General features: G+C 31.9%; 1 protein-coding gene across 2 annotated transcripts in view; it reads right to left on the bottom strand.

Moving 5' to 3' along the window:
• The window catches only part of LOC145327120 (juvenile hormone esterase-like), a 100,228-nt gene extending 85,922 nt beyond the window's left edge, over positions 1–14,306 (bottom strand). For both annotated transcript variants that reach the window (XM_080170655.1, XM_080170656.1), the window contains exons 1-2: positions 14,171–14,306; positions 12,849–12,903 (exon numbers count right to left, since the gene is read on the bottom strand). In XM_080170655.1, the coding sequence (XP_080026781.1) occupies positions 12,849–12,903; positions 14,171–14,302 (187 nt within the window). In that variant the 5' untranslated portion in view covers positions 14,303–14,306. The remainder of the gene's footprint in view (positions 1–12,848; positions 12,904–14,170) is intronic.
• Positions 14,307–22,799: the final 8,493 nt, after the last annotated feature.

Below are 22,799 nucleotides of genomic sequence, written 5' to 3'. Positions count from 1 at the left end.
ATGGACAGATTTCCGCGGATATTGAAATGAAACATTATAATACCTGGGATAAAAATCTGGTATTAATTTTATGATTTTTATTTTAATTTTCATGGAAAATTGTCTGTAATACGATGCTATGAATGATTTTACAGTATGTTTCTAGACCGTTTGTAATCCAGCGGATATTAATCGGTTTCGAGAACATACTGGAATAAATCCACCATAACTTTTGTAAAAATCCATGAAATTATTTACTTTCTGGAGATTGAAAAAGCACCACGTACTTTCAAAGTACATTGGAAATCAATAATTATTGATGGTAAAACAACAATCATCCGTTCAGCATACGTGATTCTTTACACACGATAAACCAACCAATGCCATATATATAGTACCATGCGCACAAGCTAATATATTTATGAAACAAGGATGTCAACATTAATAATCAAACGTTACGACCTGTCTGTTTTTTTAGTAGCGAAGCTACTCTATAATTTGAAATGTCCGTCTGTCCGTCTGTCCGTCTTAGTTTGGGGAAACGTGATTTTCTCGGCTCCTATAAAAGATAAAAGGCTGAAATTTTTTGACATCATTCCCATTATCAAGGAGCACAATTAACTATAAAACATCAATGGCGATAGGACCGCTTTTTAGCAGGTTTTAGGCTATTTTTATATTTTTCACATTTTTCTCCATATCTTTGGTGTTTATGGTTTGATTTCCAAAATTTTGTCAGTTATAGAATCAAAATTAAATTTCCTGTCGTTTCAAGAAAACAACTATGACGGTCAGACTGCCTTTAAGCAGGTTTTAGGCAATTTTTGTATTTTTCACATTTTTCTCCATACCTTTGGTGTTTATGGCCTAATTTCCAAAGTTTTTCAGATATAGATATCAAAATTAAATTTCCTGTCGTTTCAAGAAAACATCAATGGCGGTCAGACTGCCTTTTTGCAGGTTTTTGGCTATTTTTATATTTTTCACATTTTTCCTCATATCTTTGTTGTTTATTGTCCGTTTTTTTTAAATTTTTGTAGATAAAAATAGTAAAATTAAATTTTCCGTTGTTCTGAGCATCCAGTATGTAATTTACTTTGACCGTCAGTCTGTTAGTCATAGTACTGAAATATAAATAAATATTAAGAAATTAAAAACAAATGTTGAAAAGGTTTTGTGATTTTTTCCTAATATACATGCTTTTGTCAACTAATATCTAAATTCTTATTTAATTGTTTATGCTTTGCTACTTATGGATGTTGTCATCCTTGTTTCTTAAAAAAATTACTTCAAATTATATTTGTGTTGGATATAAAGCAATATAAACTTTTGTGAAACCCATGGGCTGCTATTCAGCCAATTAATTACATTTGAAATTGCCGAAAATTAAATATTTTGTCGGAGTAAAGTTGGAGTAAAACTTATTTTTTGAAGTAACTGAAAGGGAAGTGGATAAGAAGGGGAGAAAAAAAGGAAAGGGGTTGAGTGGGATAAATGATAGGTTATTCTAATATGACGTCATTCGGGATACTTTTGTCAACAGTTTTTCTTTAATTGATCCTCTTTTTTATAAGCACTATAAGTTGCGAAGCTACTCTATAATTCACTTTGTCCGTCAGTCAGTCCGTAACGCTATGGGGGAAATAAGATTTACTCAGCTCCTATAAAAGAAAGAAGGCTGAAACTTTTTGACAACATTTCCATCATTAAGGAGCACAATTAAATATAAAACATCAATGGCGGTCAGACCACTTTTTAGCAGGTTTTAGGCTATTTTTATATTTTCAGATTTTTCTCTATATCTTTGGTGTTTATGGTCCGATTTTCAAGATTTTTTCAGTTATAGATATCAAAATTAAATTTCCTGTCGTTGTAAGAAAACACACGTAGGTCAGACTGACTTTTAGCAGGTTTTTGGCTATTTTTATATGTTTTTCATATTTCTCCATATCTTTGGTGTTTTTGGTCCAACTTTCTAACTTTTTGGGGATATCAGTATCAAAATAATTTTTCTCATTTTTATGGGCATCTTTAATGTAATTTACTTTGACCGTCGTCATCATACAAAATAAAACAAGGTTTCATGTTTATTTTCTCCAATAAATCTATTCTTGATTATTTTTTTAATTCACTTTAAATCTACTTGTACATACGATTTTTTGTGCTTCGCTACTTATGGATGTTGTCATCCTTGTTTTTTAGTTTTTATGTCTGTGTATATTTGTGATGGCTAGTGAGTTCTACTTTTGACCACAATTATACTTTTATAGCTTTTATATAATTTTGAGCTGAGTGCCCTTCCATCCGTTAATTTAAGCTTGTTAGAAATATCGCATTGATTTTAAACTTGACTAAAAATTACAATTTAGAACGCATAGCAACTCTTATTACCAGACAGTCTGTAGATTTAATTAAAACATTTAGATGATCATTTTTTTACTTTTTTATGTCAAATTTTATTATGAGATAATTTTTTTTGTGAGAGCTTTACTCTTATGGATATTGTCATTATTTGAAAATTGTACAGACAGTCGAATCTTCGCTTGATTTCACATAATTACTTCTGTACAAATGAATTATTTATAAATGGATATATTATTACTTGGATGTTACACCATATTTTCATATTTTCTAATAAAGTGAAGCTCGCAGCGGGAAAAAATAATAATATATCCCCCATCCACCACTTTCTTCTATCACCTCCCCTCTTACTGGATGAACTTACTGACCAATAAATGATTCCCATGTTAGCAACCTAAATTTACACAATTTTTACCCTGTCATAATAACCGCGTATATATATATATATATAGATATATCCATTTATTTATACATTTTTAAATGTCCCCTACTATACCATTTGCAGTTAGGTAAACATTATGAAACTGTGTGTATTACCAAATATCATCTACTAGCCCCCCCCCCCCCCCCCCTGAGACCCTTAAGGGAAGGATGGGAACTAATCGACTATTCACTTTTTAAAAGAAAAAAGTAAACATTTTTCATGGTGGGGGGTATATTTTTGTATGGGCGATTTCTCGTTGAAGGGTGTAAGTACTCGCCCCCCAAACCTTCAAATTATAATCCGTATTTTGACCTATAACAACCCTAACTAAAAGGAAACCATATTATTTCAGAGGAAGGATTTAAAAATGGACATTTCTTATTATAGAGTAGATTCGCGACTAAAAAACGTTTATTCCACAAAAATCCATTCATGTAACTAACTCATGTTCTTAATTAAGTATTTAATTCATTTCTTGGGAAAAAATAGAAAAGTCGTCAGAATAATTAATTTAAAAAATACCTAGTACTTTAAAACGTACTGTACAAACTTAAGTTCTCTAAGTTTGTTGAGCCAAGGAATGAGAGATCGTGTATATTAGATTTGAGTATTTTACTGTTAGTAAAACTGAATATAACTGAGAGTTCCTTTATATAGAAAAAAAGACACAAGTCATATCTTAGATGGTGCTTTAAAATCTCTGGATTTTCTTTAGATTTGAGGAGGGGTAAAAACAGGGGTGGATTCTCTTGGTAGGTTGGAGGTAACGTTCCTCAAAATAGTTTAAAACCTTTCCTGGACATATATCTATCAAAATCTTGCTAACCATTTTATCTCATTTTATGGAAGCTTTGCATAGATTCCTGGATGGTTTTAGACTATTCTAGTTATGAATTTTAATCTTGTAATGGTTCTAAGTTATTTCAATGACCTTTACTCTAAATGATAGGGGCGCGGCGCTGACGCTAAAGCACATACATTTTTCAATAAATGTATTACCAATGGCTTTTTTAAACAATCATTTTTCCGGCGCCAATCCAAACAAGTATGACAACATTGATAAAAAGAAAGCTAAATAACTTGAATCAAATCTGCACATATTCAAGATCATAGTAAAAGAATAGAGGGGGCATGAGCCATATGTAATTCTGAAATCAACTAATAGCGTTAGAAATATAACCACAGTAAAGACCCTATAAGAGAACAGAAAGAAATTTGCTTGCTGACGAAAAGGGTCTCTGCCACTTTGGCCAGGAAGTTGTTTGGATTATACATCTATAAACCAACAACAGTCTTAGTCTATATATAGAAAAGCATCTCTGTATAGACTTTATAAAGTACAGATGAAATCAAATATAGATTTGATTTTATCAACAAACAAGGTGGAGGGTTTAATATTCTATAATAAAAATGCTTAAAAAATGCATCAATGGATACTATTACTAAAAAGTTATTTCTTCAGCAAAATTATCATTTAACAAGGATGACAACATCCATAAAAGCGAAGCTCTGAAACATGTAGGACAAACGAATATTAACACTTATAGAGTGTCAGAACTGAATAATCAGAATATAAATGTATAAAAGTTAAAACATAATTAAGTTGTTGTAAAACTGCATAAATACATGATAAGGTTTAAGGACATACTTACATTTTTACGACTTGACTATAGAGATGCTTTGTGCATAACATTGTACTTTGTTGTCCCAGGAAACAGTATTTTAAAAGTTAAAAAATCAACATGTTTAAAATGGACGTACGGACATTATGGTAACGGTTATAGAGTTGCTAAGCTTTCTAAATCGTATCTAACTACTACAGGAATCACCATGCAAAGTTTGAAATTGATAGGAAAATTCTAACATGCCTAAATTTACGAAAAAAGCTATACATTACGGACGGACGAACCGACCAACCTTAATCATAGAAAAGCTTTGCTTTTAATAAAAATTATTGAAGTAGTGCTTGTTTTTTAAGGGAGGTTATTTTACTTATTACTTTGAACATGTGTTTTTGTGGATGAAATTGTTTTTATATTGACCAATGTGATTAATTTCTTCGTGTTTCCTCCCCTAAGCAACCTACAGAGTGTGTGTGTGTGTGTGTGTGTGTACTTTTACTCCACAGAATAATTAAGAATGTTCATAGAATAAATTTCAGGCGGAGCAATATGCATGAAACATGCATAAAAAAATTGTTATGTCATACTATACAAATCTGTATAAACAATTTATGTAGCTTTTTTGTAATCTTCAATTCTCTGATATTTTTTTAAGTATAAATTCTATATTATTCTATGTTTTCTAGTGTGTTTTACTTCTATGTCTATCTTAAACCATTTTCTATGGAATTGTGATTTAACATTTTATATATAATACCTCTCTTACTATACTATACAAATTCTGTATAAATAATTTATGTAGCTTTTTTGTAATCTTCCATTCTCTGATATTTTTTTAGGTATAAATTCTATATTATTTCATGTTTTCTAGTGTCTTTTACTTCTATGTCTACCTTAATCCATTTTTCTATGGAATTTTGATTTAACATGTTACCTCTTTTACTCTCTATCTTAACCCCTTTTTCTATGGAGTTGTTTTAAATACCATACCACACCGACTCTCTATCTTAGCCACTTATTCTATGGATTTCATATAAAGAATTTTTAAATATCATCCCTCACTAATTCTTTATCTTAACCTCTTTTTCTCTGTAGTTCTGATATGGCATTTTTAAATACCATACCTAACTAACTCTCTATCTTAATCCCATTTTCTATGTAGTTATGATACTGCATTTTTAAATACCATACCTCACTTGCTTTCTATCTTAACCCCATTTTCTATGTAGTTGTGATACAGCATTTTTAAATACCATACCTAACTAACTCTCTATCTTAACCCCTTTTTCTATGTAGTTATGATACAGCATTTTTAAATACCATACCTCACTTGCTTTCTATCTTAACCTCTTTTTCTATGTAGTTGTGATACAGGATTTTTAAATACCATACCTAACTAACTCTCTATCTTTTCCCTTTGTTCTATGGAGTTGTGATACAGCATTTTTAAATGCCATACCTCACTTGCTTTCTATCTTAACCTCTTTTTCTATGTAGTTGTGATAAGGCTTTTTTAAATATCCGAATCATTCATCTCTCTGTAGGTTGCCTGTACTTGCCTTATAAAATTTTCCTTAAGAGCAAAGTTATTCTATAACTTCATCAGTTATTCCCGTTATAAATATTTTAATAAAAATTTAATGCATTATTGTATGTTTTACTAGCGGCTATGCCCATAGAGGCCTCTAGGGGGTACTGAGAGAAGTGGAAAGGCGACCACCACTTTCCATTTTGGTTTCAGAAAGTTAATATAAAAAAAAATTGAGTGTACTTTTTTCCAGAAGCGATATCTCTTTTGAAGATATAAGCACTAAGCTATAAAAATTTGAAAGAATTTTAATGAATATAATAGATTTGAAATCTGCATAAAAATTTTAAGGAATTTTTATAAAATTTGTTTTCTGTATAATTCTTTATCTATAAGCGCAAATACAAATTAAGTTAAATGATTTTGACATCTGTGATTGGTGGATTGAAAACTATCTGCGCCCTGATTGGAGAAGCTTAAGTGACGTACATCATTCAACCAATTAGAGCGCAGGTAGTTTCCAATCCACCTATCCTATTGGTCAAAATTTATTAACTTAAATTGGATTTGCGCTTTTAAATAATAAATTATGTAAAAAACGAATTTTATAAAAAATACTTAAAATTTTATGCAGATTTCAAATCTATTACATTCATTAAAATTCTTTCCAATTTGTATTTTGTATAGCTTAATAAGCACTCTGGACCTATAAGAAGCTTTGCGAGATATTACGTTAGAAACAGACAGACATACAGACAGACATCCTTTTACTTTTACATAAGGATAATATTGTCTTCATTTCAAATATACAAGTTCCTAAAGTTTAATAGATCCTTTGTCATTTGTTGGCTTTAAAACTTTAGGGGGGTTTTATTAAATCTTGATTAAGAAAATAATATTTAGAGATCATAGTAATTTATTACGTTTGTACCATTTGTAGACCACTGGTTTAGAGGTCTTTGGGACCATAAAGAATTTTTTTTAATTTTGAATTTATGTTAAAATTAAAACTATAATCGGGAATAGTCCCTTGCGTGGCAACGACCCTCAAGGGGCGATTCGTCGTATTTTTAAAATGGCTTTTTATAGGTTATTTTAGGTTAGGTTAGGTCATATTGGGTTAGGTGATTGCCCCACTAGTGTGAAAAATACGAAGAATCGCCCCTTAATGTGCATTGCCACAAAAGGGACTCTATCCCTATAATCATATTGAAGGTTGGAAAAAATAAAAAATAAATTTAATGATTGCTTCGCCTCTATGGATATGAAATTTCTAGTGTACAGTGTATATAAACAATAGAAAATTAATCTTAGGATATTATAGACCCACCTAATGCATAATACTACCTATAGTCTATACATAGGCACGGACAGTCAAATCATTAATATCAATATACAGCCAGCACGTCTTCAGATTGTTGTGTAGGTAAGCTCAGGGAGGGAGGGGATATTGGGATGTTTATTGCACTAGTCCCCAAACTTTTATAATAACGTTGGCTCAGCAACTTTGGGGACTATTAGTGAATTTGATTGGTTGGATCATTAAATTGAATAATCAAACGTTTCAACTACAAATAGAAATTTACAGGAGTGGTAATTATATAAATCATTATTGGGGATGTAGATCAATTCACCGGCCAATACCTTATCCCTTTAGAAATTTTCCAAGGGTTTCTTCAAAAATATTTTACTATGTTAAGTTTCTCATCTATTGTTCGTTTACGTCCTTGTTTTAATAATCAATATTAAATACATTTTGAGAAATAACAATATAAAAGTTTCTAGGATTTCTATCTGTGTTGTCCGTAGCTTAAGATCTCACTAAATGGCCCTTTATGGTTATGTAAAGCTTCTTATAGGTTCAATAAAGGTTTATAACTATTTTGGGTACCTTCACCCTACCAAGAAAAATCACCAAACAAAATTCATTGGTAGGGGCAGGGTCAACTTACAACTCCCCCCCCCCCTCCAGTAAATTAAGTAGTTTTATAAAATCACATGACACATATATTGCCCTCTCTTGCCACCTACTTCAAAATTTTGATTTAGAAATCCCAATTTTCTAAAAATATTACTTTAGGGTAAAGAATAACAGAATGTTGCTTTTTAAAAAGAAAAAAATAGAAATTCCAATTTTCTAATTTGGCCATAAAGGCAACAGAATGTTGCGAATTATAGTTAAATAAATAATTAATTGTCATGGAATAGGCTTTCCTTTCTTACCCCCGTCCAAATTTTTTTTATAAATTCCAAATTCCCATTTTCTTAGAGGTTAATAGTTATTTACAACATCGTGTTATAGCAATCTTTCCGCGAATAGTTAAATGAAAAATTTTAAGACTAATACCATTTATAATATTATTATTTTTAGTTTAGTATTCGTGGAAAATTGTCTGTAATACGATGCTATGCATAATTTTTCAGTATTGCTGAGAACTGGTTCTAATCCTGCGGATATTGTTTGGTTTCGAAGCCATACTGAAAAATCAAATATTTTACAATTTATCAAAATTACTTTTTTTTGTTTGACTGTAAATACAATTCACAGTTTTGGGTAGTTTATTGTTTGTACGTCTGTAGTCCTTTAAGACCTCAGAATTCGTTTAATATTAAGCTCATCTAAAAAATAGCTAAATATCAGGGGTCTGTATAAGGGGAAAAACAATGGTAGATAAATTGATAATACTTCTGTAGATTACAATTAGTGGTTGAGACGTTTAAACCAACCAATCAAAATTCATTAAAAGTCCCCAAAGGTGTTAAGTCAACGAATAAGAAAACAGTATCATAAAACTTTAGGGACTAGTATAATAAAAAGCCCTATGTCTTCTTCCCTTCCTTTCTAGATATTAAAAATGTTAAAAATGTTGTAAACAGGAAAAATATTAGATGTCATTTTAAATACAACAAGGAATTATTTTAGCAAAGCTGGGTACAGTTTGTAGCTCAACTGTGGCCCAAATGAGAGCCGCCATGTCCAAGGGTTGTTAGAAAGATGGGTGAATTCCTGTGGAAACTCAGGTCCCTAAGGAGATGTACCCTCCTTTTTATTTGTTTAGAAATTAGAAAAAGTCAGGTTTTTATGTTGCCCACCCTGCATTGTATATACATATTACTTTTTGCACAAAATCTTAACCGACTAATAATCTGGAATAGCCATTTCTCAAATTGTAAAGTTATCTCGCAGCGCACATATATGCGCGAAAAAGCGCGTGTTTTCAGCAAAAAGGCTTTCCCTGTGCATCAATGAATCTTTACTATTCCAGATTATCTAGTGGCCTTCTTATGACGCTGATAACAATGTGTGGTCAAAACATGTACGTTCAGCCGTTTGGCCGCTACCAGAAGTGCACTAAATCCGAATTATGCATAAGTTTCGCTATGCAGGTACAACTCTGCTTAGTATTTAGTAAATTAAATGTAGGAATGACACGAGGGGGGAGGGGACATTGGGCTGTTTTTTCCACTGGTACTCAAAGTAGTAAAATAACGTTTTCTTATTCGTTTGCTCAACAATTTTGGGTATTTTCATTAAATTTTAATTGGGTGGTTCAATAAATTGAGTGTCTAAACGTTTCAACCACTAATTGTTTGTTTACAGAAGGGATAAATTTGTGTATCATTATAAGGGATGCATATCTATTTTTTGGCCATTGTCTTATCCCTTTAGATCCCTGAGTGTATTTAGTAAATTAAATGTAGGAATTGAGCTGAGCTAAACAATTCAATTAAATTCTCTAAATTCTTACAGTTTCAACGACAGGTGTCGTAACACAATAAACTACAAAATTCGATATGATAATAGTTATTTATCGTATCGTATTATAGACAGCTTCCTGTTTTGTCAGCTCTGATGGGCCGAAATCTATGGCTAACAAAACTGGTAATAATTTTATGATTTTTTTTAATATTCGTGGAAAATTTATGTAATGCGATGCTATACTGGATTTTTCAACTGGTTCTAATCCATTAATCGGTTTCGAAGCCATACTGGAAAAAAAACTTGAATATTAATTTTTTTGATTGTTTACTGTCAATTACCGTTTTTTGAAATATAAATTTTAATCAATTGCTTATGCCAACGTAGGAGAGAAAGATATTAGGTATAAAAATTTGGGTACTAGTATAATTTACAGTCTAATATTCCCTCCCTCCCTATTTGCGTTGTTCATAACATATAATTACTTTTCAATTTTCATTTAAGAGGGATAAGGCATTTAATGCATTAAAAGGAATAACCAAAAACTTAATTCATAAAAATTAAAAATTAAAAATAATTTGGTTGGTTCAGCTGACATTACGAGATATTTTATCAAATTAATACAGTTGTTGGTTACAGCTGGGTTTGATTGTAACTTTTTTCAGAATTATTTATCTAGATCTCCAAATGATAAATTTTGTGTCTTGGCTATTTTATTGCTAGAGATTATGCTACAGAAAATATAAACACCCTGACAACACAGCATATTATTGAATTTTTACTCCAGTTTTACTAGAATGCAGCTAATGCCAAGGATCTTAAGAGATATGACAATGGCAGCCTTATCGATACATAAATACCAAATGTTTAGTTTGATTGTAACTTATCTAGATCTCCAAATGATAAATTTTGTGTGTTGGCTATTTTATTGCTAGAGATTATTCTACAGAAAATATAAACACCCTGACAACACAGCATATTATTGAATTTTTACTCCAGTTTTACTAGAATGCAGCTAATGCCAGGGATCTAAAGAGATATGACAATGACAGCTTAATCTATGTACATGCCAAATGATGATACACAAAATTACCACTTCTGTAGATTTCAATTAGTGGTTGAATCGTTTGGACACTCAACTTATTGAACCAGCCAATCATTCTTCAATAAAAGTCTCCAAAAGTTGTTAAGCTTAATATTAAGAAAATAATATTATAAAACTTTAGTTACTAGTGTAATAAATAGCGTGATGTTCTCTCCCTCCATAAGCTCATGCAGTGCGGATTTTAAGTTGAATACAGTTTTCTTGTGCAACAAAGCTTATCAATTATTTTCAATTAGAATCTTCCTCTTTTCAACCAGAATTAAAACGGGTTATTAAACGCGCAGCAAAAGTATTTTTTTTTTTTTCATTGTCTACAGAAACTTAAATAACAAGGATTACAATATCCATAAAAAGCGAAGCTCTGAAACGGTAGGACAAAAGGGAATTGTATAGTGTCATAACTGAATAATATAAATGTTTAAGAGTCGAAGCAAAATTGTAAGTAAATTTGTTGAAAAATTTCTTTTGCAATAATGTTTAAGGAAATACTTACATTTCTAAGACTTGATTATAAAATTACTTCGCTTATAATATTGTACTTTGTTGTCCTAGGAATCAGTATACCAAAATTCAGATCAATCGGATAATTAGATCGTATAAAAATATGTTGTTAAAAAAGTGAAAAAAAATCAGCATGATGTAAATGGACGTATGGAAATTCTGGTAACGATTATAGAGTTGCTACGCTTTTTAAATTGTACCTAACTACTACAGGAATTATCATTCAAAGTGTTTAATCACATAATCAAAATGTTTGAAATCGATAGGACAATTCTAACATGCCTAAATTAACAGACCAAACGTAATTATAGAAAAGCTTTGCTTATAAAAAGAATAAATTTATGAGATAAAAATGTACAATTTTTAAATGTTTAAATAAAATTTATTATTCATTTTTATATGAAAAGTTTTAGTTCCACAGCTACTCTACATATAACTATTAGCGGCTTCGCCCCTAGCCTCTAGGGGCGTTTTTTCCCCCAGGGGGTATAAAAAAAATAATAAAAAAAATTAAGTACTACTGGTGCTGCAAGTAGTTTTATGTGAACTAACTTCCCCATAAACAAAAAAATGGGTGGAACCTAGTAATAGTGTCTAACTTTTTATCTTTGTGACGTAACAAAAATCCATCTTTTTTTTAGGGGTTTCCTTTCCCACCTCCCCTCTCATCCTTCGATTTTTGTTACGTCACAAGGAAAAAAAGTTAGACACTATTACTAGGTTCAATGGGTGGGGATTTTTTTTGTTTTTGGGGCGTAGGGGTATCCCATCCCCTCCCCCCAAGAAAATAGCTTACAATCACCACAGGACCAATAGGAAAATACCCTGAAGAGTAGAATCCGATCGGTTCAGTGGTTACCGAGATCTTAAGGGACGGACAGACATCAAGCTAATTTTTATTGTAGATTGCAAAAATTTTATGTTTAAATTTTTGAATTCACCGCTAAAATCAACTAATCATGTGTCTCCTTGTCAAATACTAGCTTATTATTGGATGTCTTTTGGCAAAGAAGACACGTAATTGGATTGTTTTAGCGGTAAATTGTAAAGTTAGAAATTCAATTTTGTGTCATTTAACTAGGGTTTTTTCCGTTAATCTTAAAAGGGAAATAATCTTTAGCTTTCTTTTTAAAGTAATGATAAAGTAGTAATGTTTTTTTTGTCTGTAGCTTAAAATTTCTTCTACTGGATAGAAGTTTTACATTTCTAGGAAGCCTCACATTGCAATTGGTTAGATTGATATAATAGGGTGGTTTTAGGCCATTTATTTTAAAAAGTACGGTTCAACTCTACTTATCCCTATAATAAAGTAATAGGATGTTTTTGTTTTTCTTACGTATGAACATAATAGTCCTTGTTAAACTTATAAATATCTAGTTTCCATAGTACAAATAAAAATATAAATAATGTATACTAAATTCTTATGCATGCAAATAGAATTATATAACTGTAATAATGAAATGTATTATAGCATTGTTTTTAAAATATTGTTCCTTTATTTTATTAAAAGTTCAATTTCGTATTCATTTTTAGTCTCCTCCGGCATATTTTCCAACCATTAACATAGCTTCTTTTGACATTTTAAGGGGTTTTAACTATCCTCCCCCCTTATAAAATTTAATACATACCTTTAAAAGATGCATAAGGTCTGCCTTTGGAACTTCTCAGCCATTCTCCAGAAACCTAAAACAACAAACATTCCTTTATCCCGTTTTAAGTAGAGATTTCTATCTACATTTTGGTGTTGGACCAGTAATCTCAGGGGATTAGACAATTGACATTACTTTGATTTACATCCCCAATGACAATAAATATAATTACCCCTTTTTTGGGTTGAAACTATTGGTTGAACAATTTAGACACTGGTAGTTTGAACCAACCAATAAAAAAGTATCATATGAATAAGAGAAAGTGTTTATATAACTTTTGATAACAGAATAATTTCCATTCTAATATCTCAAGGGCTCGGCAGCTACTCCTTAGCCTCGGGAAAATCAACCTTTTACAATTTTAAAAATCAGCTGGAAGTCTAAACCTGACCAAATGTGTCAATCCCTTTCTTCAAAAACTTTTCAAAGCATCCCAAAGGATTTCCAAATTAGACACTGATTATAAAAGGCCAATTTCTCAGAGGCTTATTAATGCCAAATTCAAGCAGCCTAGCTCTAGTTCTAAGTTTTAAAATTCATTTATTTAATTACAAAATGCCTTATTATTTTATCAGCTGTATAAATATCACATTTTATCTTTAATTAATTTTCAATTAAAAACAAACTATAGTAATAGTGCATTCTTGAAATGAACTTTAATAAGAAGTGATCAAAAGTCCACTTTTTTAGGTAGTGAATCTACTCTTTAATTCCAAATGTCTGTCTGTCCGTCAGCTACATTAATGGGGACATTTGGTTTTGAAGATAGAAATCTTCATTTTTTGTGAAGATTCTCTCTACCAATGAGGATCTAGTTTATAAGTTACTAGAGCTGGATCTTTTAATCATTTTAGTGGTGAGCCAGATCGGGGTAGCCAACTTTCCATCAATGAGAGCACAGCATTTTATGAAATGCCGCGCTGTGATTGGATGAAATTTGGCTCACCCCGATCTGGCTCACCACTAAAATGATTTAAAGATCCAGCTAAGGTCTGTCGGTTAGTCGGTAATGCTTTAAGAGACATGGGACAACTATAGAGAAAAACACAAGAGACTCCGACTTTTAATAGAGATTTTGGATACAGTCCCTTTCGTGGCAACGCCTCTTAAGGGGCGTTACATCGTATTTTCACAGTAGATTTCCTTCTATTTGTAGCCACTGCGGGGCAAATTGTTTAACCATGCGGGGCAATCACCTGACCTAAAATAACTTACCAAAAGCTACTGTAAAAATACGACGAAACGCCCCTTAAGAGGAGTTGTCACGTAAGGGACTATATCTGAGATATTAAGTAACATACCTGTCCATTTTTAGTTGTAACAATAGGGTGTTCTAGTGATGGCCTGTTAGCAAGGGATCCTAATGCCTTCTTTCTTAGAACTCGTCGTAATAACAGAAGAATAGGAAGTCCTGCTAATATGTACCAGAACATTTTATCTTCTAAATTGAAATGTTTTTATTTATAATTATTTTTGAAATTTAATATCCATAAATATTTTTGCACAACCTTTAAATCCATAAATCTTCATAATTTGTTGAAAAACTCATTTTTAAATATTTGAAACATAAATGTCCCAGAATAGGTTTACCAAATATATAAAGCATTTTGTATAATTGTGTTAGTTTCTATGCATAATTATTAATTAAGATTTCAAAAAGACATTTCTCTTGAAACACCCTGTATATTTTGGGTGATATAAAAAAATTGTAAATATAATTTTTTTTACACTGAGACACATAATTGGGTCAAATTTGCGGCAAACTCAAATAATGTGTATCTGTATGTCGTTTTGTTTGAACCATAACATTTCAATAGCGCAACCTTTATAAAGCAGTTTGCCCCCCCCCCCCATAATAAAATTTAATGTTATCATTGACTGTCATAAGAAATACTTTCTACCATACAAAAAATTGAATTGAAGTTTTGAAAAAATAATATCTTGCAAGAAGGGGCAGATAGGAATTTTGGTTCGACAGATTAAAATTCGGCACTCAAAATTTATCTTTGTGCTTTTACGTCCAAGGTGGGGATTGAAAGGGTGATTATCTCCCTCAAAATTTAAAAACCCTTATTTTACACCTCCTTTTAATTTAAAAAAATGATTATCTCCTATAAACCAATTATTTTACCCCTTTCATAAGCTTGGGCGTCTCTGTAGCTATTGCACTGACTTACGGACTTTCCCTTTATTATATTGTAGTTACTACTACTGAAAATGAATTACTTAGGTTGAAAATGAAACAAAAACAAACCAATACATCTTATTTAAAATAAGGAAAATATTTGTAAAAATTAAAAAAACTTTGATTTATTAGTTTGCTCTATTTATAAACAAATTATGATTAATTATTAATCTTGTGTTAGTTCAGAATTACAAAGGATATGGCTTCTAAAGAGAAAAAAAGAGATTCCCTATAATTTATGAAAAAATAAACCTTTAATTAAATGACTGTTTTCTGGAAGACAAAAAAAGTTCACCCTGTAAATCTTTTTTATTCTTATAACAACATAATGATATCTAGTTTTGTATTTTTTTTCTTTAGTTTGGAGATCTTAACAAAAGTGCAAAAAACACTGACCAGGCCCTTCCCTTTTTTCTATGTATAACCCCTTGCAATACCTATACCTGCGATGCCCTAACCCTGTAGGGCCACCCGGTATCCAATATAACCAAACCTAACCTGACCTAAAGTAGTAAGCAAACATAGAAAGAAAAAAAACTGCCTTCATATATTTCAGTTTAGCATATATATCTAAGAAACTAAGGGAATGTGGTGAAATTTAATTTTCAAAACATTAATGCCCTTTAATCCCTTGCTATATAATGACTTGAAATTTTGTGTACTTTGTGGCTAACCATAAAATAATCTAGTATTAGAATTAACTATTCAATATTAAAATCATTGGCGGATTTTCTTACATTGCATCTGGACCACAAATGATTTTTTCAAAATTGAAATTAAGGATCGGAAAGGGTTTCCTGTGGCCATGAAAAGGTTTAAGTAAAAGCACATATTCAAAGCTAAATGCTAGTAATCTACATAAAGACAAACCCCAAACTGTCCCAGTTTTGAGCAAGACGATTCCAGTTACTCCATATACGTTTCGGGAAAGAAAAAGGGAAGGGGGGAAGAAAATCTCTTCAAAAGAGATGGGAGAAAAGGGAAGATATTTCCTTCCCCCTTCCCTTTTTATATGACGTCACAGGAATCGTCTTGCTCAAAACTGGGACAGTTTGGGGTTCGTCTACATAAAGTTTGGCGCAATAAATCCTCAATCAAATGATCTATGATGGTTATACGGAAAGTGTCATGTGTAACGTCATAAAAATACATCTAAAAAGGAAGGAGGAGAGGAGAAGTGGGAAAGAAAACCCCTAAAAAAGAGATGGATTTACTTTTCTTATCTCGTTAATTCTATGATTATATTTTTGCTATTTTGCGGTTTTTTAATATACTATGAATATTTAAAAACAGAGAGTCATAGAGCAGCCTCGCTAAAAACACAAACAATGATGACAACATCCATATAAGGGAAGCTCTTACGTCAGAAGGAAGGACAAACGAACAATAAGTCTTGTAGAGTGTCAGAATACGCATAACATTAACTTGTAAGTCTAAACAAAATTGATCATAAACTTGTTACTAAATCGTACTTAATTGTTATAGGAATCGGCATACATTTAATATCGAAAGAACTAACAAGTCTAAATCAACAAAAGGAGCAAACCGTTACCGACGGACCGACCCTAATTATAGAAAAGCTTCGCCTTTAATCAATCCAGAAAAGCTTCGCTTTTAAAAAATTGACTTCACAAATGCAAGTGGTTTTACAAACTAAACAATAATTCCAAATAGTGATAATGAGACAAATTCTTATCTTTTAACTTCTTTCTCGGGTAATTCCCATTAAGTATTTGTGGACCATACAACCCCCCCCCCCCCCTTATGTTTATGTTTTACAACAAAAAAGTTAGCTTAGGGAGAGGCGGGGGTGTATTAGCTCAATTGTTACATGGAAAGATATTGTGATTTTTAATAGCGAAGCTACTCTATAATTTGAAATGTCCGTCTGTCCGTCAGCCTGAAACGTTTTGGGGGAAACGTCATTTTCTCGGCTCCTATTTAAGATAAACGCTTGAAATTTTCAGGGATTAAATAAGTAATTATTGTACATATTTTCACCAAGTTTCATTAAGATTCGTCAATTGGGTACTACGTCAAACACTAGATACGTCAAACAGTAGATGCGACAAACGCTAGACAGACAAACAGTAGATGCGTCAAATGCTAGATAGACAAACAATAGATGCGTCAAACACTAGACTACGACAAACAGTAGAATTTTCAATTTCGCGACAAACGATAGAATTTTTAAAGTGCGACAAACACTAGAAGCGACATACGCTAGAATTTAAACTTAAAAAAATATTCAAAGATTTTTTCGTCCATAAATACTAAATTTATATTACTATCAATGCAGGGATCTAAAGGGATAAGATAATGGCCGAAAATTTACATCCCCTATAGCATAAAATTAGTGGTTAAAACATTTGATCACTCAACTTATTAAACCATCCAATCAAATCCATTAAAGTACCAAAAGTTGGTTAGCCAACGAATAAGAAAACCTTCTTATAAAACTTTCTACCTCCCCCCCAACCTCATTTTTTAGTTTAGTATATTTTAAAATATTATTTTTTTTTTTTTGGGGGGGGGGTAATTTTTTCTAGGGTTGAAATATCAGGGGAGGGTGGTGGTACCCTCCCCCAAAATAGTTATAATCCTTCCCAGGACCAGCTTCCCTGTTAAGGAGAATCCGATCGGTTCAGCATTTAGCGAGATCTTTCGGTATAGACAAACAAACATCCTTTTACTTTTTTATAAGGATTAATTCTAGCGTTTGTCGTATCTATTGTTTGTCGCCTTTAGAAAAAATCTAGCGTTTGTCATATTCTAGCGTTTGTCGCATTCTAGCGTTTGTTGTATCTAGCGTATGTCATGTCTAGGGTTTGTCTGTCTACTGTTTGTCTGTCTAGCGTTTGTCGCATCTACTGTTTGACGTATCTAGGGTTTGACGTAGTACCGTCAATTGATTTGGGGATAGAACGATTCCTACATTTTTAAGTTTTAATGATTTTCTCGACACCTCTGAAAGATAGACGGTTGAAATTTTCAGGGATTAAATGAGTTCAAAATCTGCACACTTCTAAAAAGTTTCATTGAGATTTAATTATTGGTTGGGGTGCTAGTTCGATTCTTAGATTTTCAAGTTTTCATGATTTTTTTTTACTCTCATTACATATAGGCAGCTGTAATTTTCAGGGATTAAATGACTTCACATTTTACATTTACCCACAAAGTTTCTTTAAGATTTGCTTATTGATTGGGGTGCTAGATCGATACATAGAATTTCACGTTATAAATGTTAAAAGGTTTCGTGATTCTAATGTTTACTTTTTTAAGATGCTAATGTATAGTTCATTTTTTCTGGATGTCCATCCAACGTTTGTAAGCTTCGCTACTAATGGATGTTATCATCCTTGTTTTTCATCTATAATACAAAGTAGAACGATCTGTCAGTCTGTCTGTCTGTCAGTTTGTTTGTTTGTAGTAAAGGATCTCGCTAGCCGCTGAACAGATCGGGTTCTCCTTTACAGGGTAGCTTCTCATAGGTCCTGGGAAGGTTTATAACTATATTCTTGGGGGGTGGGACAAATTAGTTTGATCAAAACTCTTGGGGCAAAGCCCCTAGAGGCTAGGGGCGAAGCCGCTAGTACACTTACAAAGAATTGTAACGCTGGCAATATGTTCGCATATAATAAGACAAAATGATCCACCCATAAAAATATTATAATATAAAACTAATGAGAGGGGTGGTTAGTTACCTTGATTAATTTGAAGCCCCTACAGGCTAGGGGAGAAGCAACTAGTACTTTTAAATTTATTGATCTTTAAAAAATATTAGATTCTTTTTTTTATGCAATGATCTAATTGTTTGTTTATTATTATCTTCAATTAATATTAACAAACTTCTTAATTCTAAAAAGCAGCAAAGTTTGTTTAAAAGAAAACAAAATTTCTATGCCTAACCCTTGCGGGTTCCATATCTGCAATGACCAAACCCTGTGGGGCTACCCAGTACCCAACATAATCCAGTCTAACCTGACCTAAAGTAATAAACAAACCAAAAACTGACCCCTATGCCCTTATTTTCAATTTATTTCAATAAAAAGGGGGTATGGGTTATCAGTGCTTACCAGGTGCAAAAGTGCCTATATCATCCCTCTTGATTTAATAAAGTAATGCCAGCAACACTCTGCACGTGCTTTGATTCAATAACTTAAGCTACGATACTATCGATGACCTCAAACCGTCACAAGTACCGACAAACCAACTATTTATTGTACAGTAGCCATGCTATTTACAGTATAGTAAAAACAAGGATGACAACATCCACAAAAGCGAAGCTTTGAACCGATATGACAGACGAACATTTACTTTTGTTGAGTGTCAGAACTGAATATACAAAATATGAAAATATAAGGTTTGACAAAATTATACGTAAATTTGTTGCAAAACTTCTTAAATACAGAATTCTGTTTAATGACATACTGACTTTTTTAATACTTGACTATAGAGATGCTTCGCTCATAATATTGTACCTTATTGCAATAGGAATCAGTAATAAAAGAATCAGATCAATCGGATGATTTTATCACATAAAAAATTGTTATTAAAAAAGTAAAAAAATCAACATGTTTAAAATGGACGTACGGACATTCTGGTAAAGATTATAGAGTTGCTACGGTTTCTAAATCGTACCTAACTACTACAGGAATCACCATGCAAAGTTTGAAATCGATAGGACAATTCTAACATGCCTAAATTAACGAATAAAATCTAACTATCTCGGACGGACGGACGGACCGACCCTAATTATAGAAAAGCTTCGCTTTAAAAACAAATAATAATACTTGAGTGTAACAATGGATGTAGAATATATGTGGATACTATGACAGGGAAAAATTGTCTTAAATTTAGCTTGCTAACATGAAACTCGTTTATTGGTCAGTTTGTTAATCCAGTAAGAGAGGAGGGGATAAGGTAAATGGGAGAGGGAAATTCATTTTACCAGCTGCAAGTTTCAATTTAGTTAGTGTGACAAAGTATAAATATTGAAAATACCTCCCTTCCTTTTTAAAAGACCTTTTTCGTCTGCTTCTAAATTATTTTCTGCTACTTGGCTATGTTAATATAAGCGACACCATTGGTTGATTTTCAATGACCCAATAGAAAGGTTGCACAAGGCGGTTGCGATGGGGAGATACAGTTATTTAACCCTTTCTCCCTCTAGTGTTTTACTCTAATAGTGTAACTAAGTATAAATATTGAAAATATTTTTTGTTGCTTTGCGGGCTAGCTCCTAGAGCCATGATTGGACTTTGTGATTAATGATACTCGTTAACTGGATGCATTTTACAACATTATTTAATAATTTTTCACATACAAAACAGAGATATGTAATGTAAGTCGTTTTTTTCACACTTACGCACAAATTCTATAAAATAAGGCCTTGCAGCCGTGCGGCTTTAAAATGCTAAACAGCAGCCGCTCTCTAATAGTTGTGCAAGCTGCAGCCGCCAATTTTTAAATCATCTTTTTTGCTTGCGAGCAGTCGTTTTATATTTAAGAAAAACGCAGTTTGGCTGCTTTTACTCTAGTTCTCAAAGTTTTATAATAACGTTTTCTTATTCGTTGGCTTAAAAACTTTTGGGACTTATATAATTTACAACTTTCTGCGGATATTAAAAAAAAAAGTTATAAGTTTTGTTAGCCCAGAGGGACCTTAGGCCTGGGCTAACAAACCTGGTATTAACTTTATATACTTTATATTCTAAAAAATACGTGGAAAATTGTCTGTAATACAATGCTATACATGATTTTTCAGTATGGCTGAGAACCGGTTCTAATCCAGAGGATATTAATCGGTTTTGAAGCCATACTGGAAAAATCAACATATTACTTTACCCCTGGTATTTATGCATCAAGAAACATTGAATTCCTTGCCTTGCCTATTTGTATTTGTGTTAAAAAGTACTTTTTTATTGCAATGAAAATAGTTGTTTATCGCATCGTATTATAGACAGATTTCCGCGGATATTAAAATGTAAAATCATAAGATCAGAACCAATTTTGTTAGCCCCTAGGGCCGAAGAATCGGGCTAACAAATATTGTATAATTTTTACATTCGTGGAAAATTGTCTGTAATACGATGCTATAAATGATTTTTCAGTATTGCTGAGAACCGAATCTAATCCAGCGGATATTAATCAGTTTCGAATCTATACTGGAAATAATTTAAGGAGCGTAATTTTAAACGATTTAAAACTATCAACATGAAATGCTAGTTTCTTCGCTTCTAAAGTTCCAGCACTTGGGGGAATCGCCCCAACAATAACTTATCTTTGGGGGTAAATTATTTTCTTTGGCCAGTTTCATGTTTTAAGTAAAATAGATCAAAACCTGTCCTAAATCATTGAAAAACTTGTAAAACCTTCGATTAAGCTGTTTCAAAGGTCTTATGAGGACGCGATCTTATTAGGTGCATCTCTTGAACCAACTCTTGCTTAATGATGTTCATGATTAAAACGCCTTTTAGACAACCAATTCTTTAATCAGAAATGTTAATTTAAACCATTTATGTCGCGCACCTGACATAGCAGCAGTAGTACTACGGTTAATTGTGACAAAGCCCATATTATCCTGTTGTGACGTCATAAATTTCTGGAAAGGGAAAGTAAAAAGGAAAAGGAAAACCCCATTTCTCCCATCTCCTTTGAAGAGATTTTCTTCCCCCCTTAACTTCTCTTATCCCAAATTTATGACGTCACAACAGGACAATATGGGCTTTCTCTTATTTGTCTTCAGCTTAGATTTCAATAACTGCTGATTTAGTTTTCAGTTGAAGATATCAAAATTAAATTTCCCGTCATTTGAAGAAAACAACAATGACAGTTAAAATTCCCTTTTGCAGGTTTTTGGCTATTTTAATATTTTTCACATTTTCCCCATATCTTTGGTGTTTATGGTCCGATTTTCAAAATTTTTTCAGTTAAAGATATCAAAATAAGTTTCCTGTCGTTTGAAGAAAACAACAATGACAGTCAGACTGCCTTTTTGCAGGTTTTGGGCTATTTTTCATATTTTTCACATTTTTACCCATATCTTTGGTGTTTATGGTCCAATTTTCAAAAATTTTTCAGTGAAAGATATTAAATTTCTGGCGTTTTAAGAAAAGAAACAATGGCGGCCAAACTGACTTTTAGCAGGTTTTTGGCTATTTTTATATGTTTGACATATTTCCCCATATCTTTGGTATTTTTGGTCCAATTTTAAAACTTTTTTGCATTAACAGTTTCAACATATTTTTTCCATTGTTATGTGCATCTAGTATGTAATTTACTTTAACCGTCTTCATCATACAAAATAAAACAAGGTTTCGTGTTTATTTTCTCCAACAAATCTATTCTTGATTTTAATAAATACACTTTAAATCTACTTCTACGTATTCCCATCCACAATTTTTGTGCTTCGCTACTTATGGATGTTGTCATCCTTGTTTATTTTAATCTTGGGATGGGTTTAAGGTACTTTTTGTCCTTCATTAAAACTATGTTAGGGCCGCAGTAGATAGACAAAAATTATAAACAGATCAGGTATTTTTATCAACTCATTGCGTCTTTCAAATTTTACATAATCTTCTTTTTTTGCAAAATCTGTCAAAAATTTGCAACAAATGCTTTTAAAAATTATTTAATAAGTGTAAAATTGATAATTTGTAGGCAATTTTTAGTGATATATACCAGGGATCTAAAGGGATGAGAAAATGGTAGATAAATTGATGTACATCCTCAATGGTGATACA

This window comes from Acartia tonsa, chromosome 8 (assembly GCF_053477335.1).
Source record: "Acartia tonsa isolate MP-2025a chromosome 8, ASM5347733v1, whole genome shotgun sequence".
Taxonomy (NCBI): domain Eukaryota; kingdom Metazoa; phylum Arthropoda; class Copepoda; order Calanoida; family Acartiidae; genus Acartia; species Acartia tonsa.
Note: the sequence above shows the minus strand (reverse complement) of the source record. Positions and strands in the feature narration are given on the sequence as shown.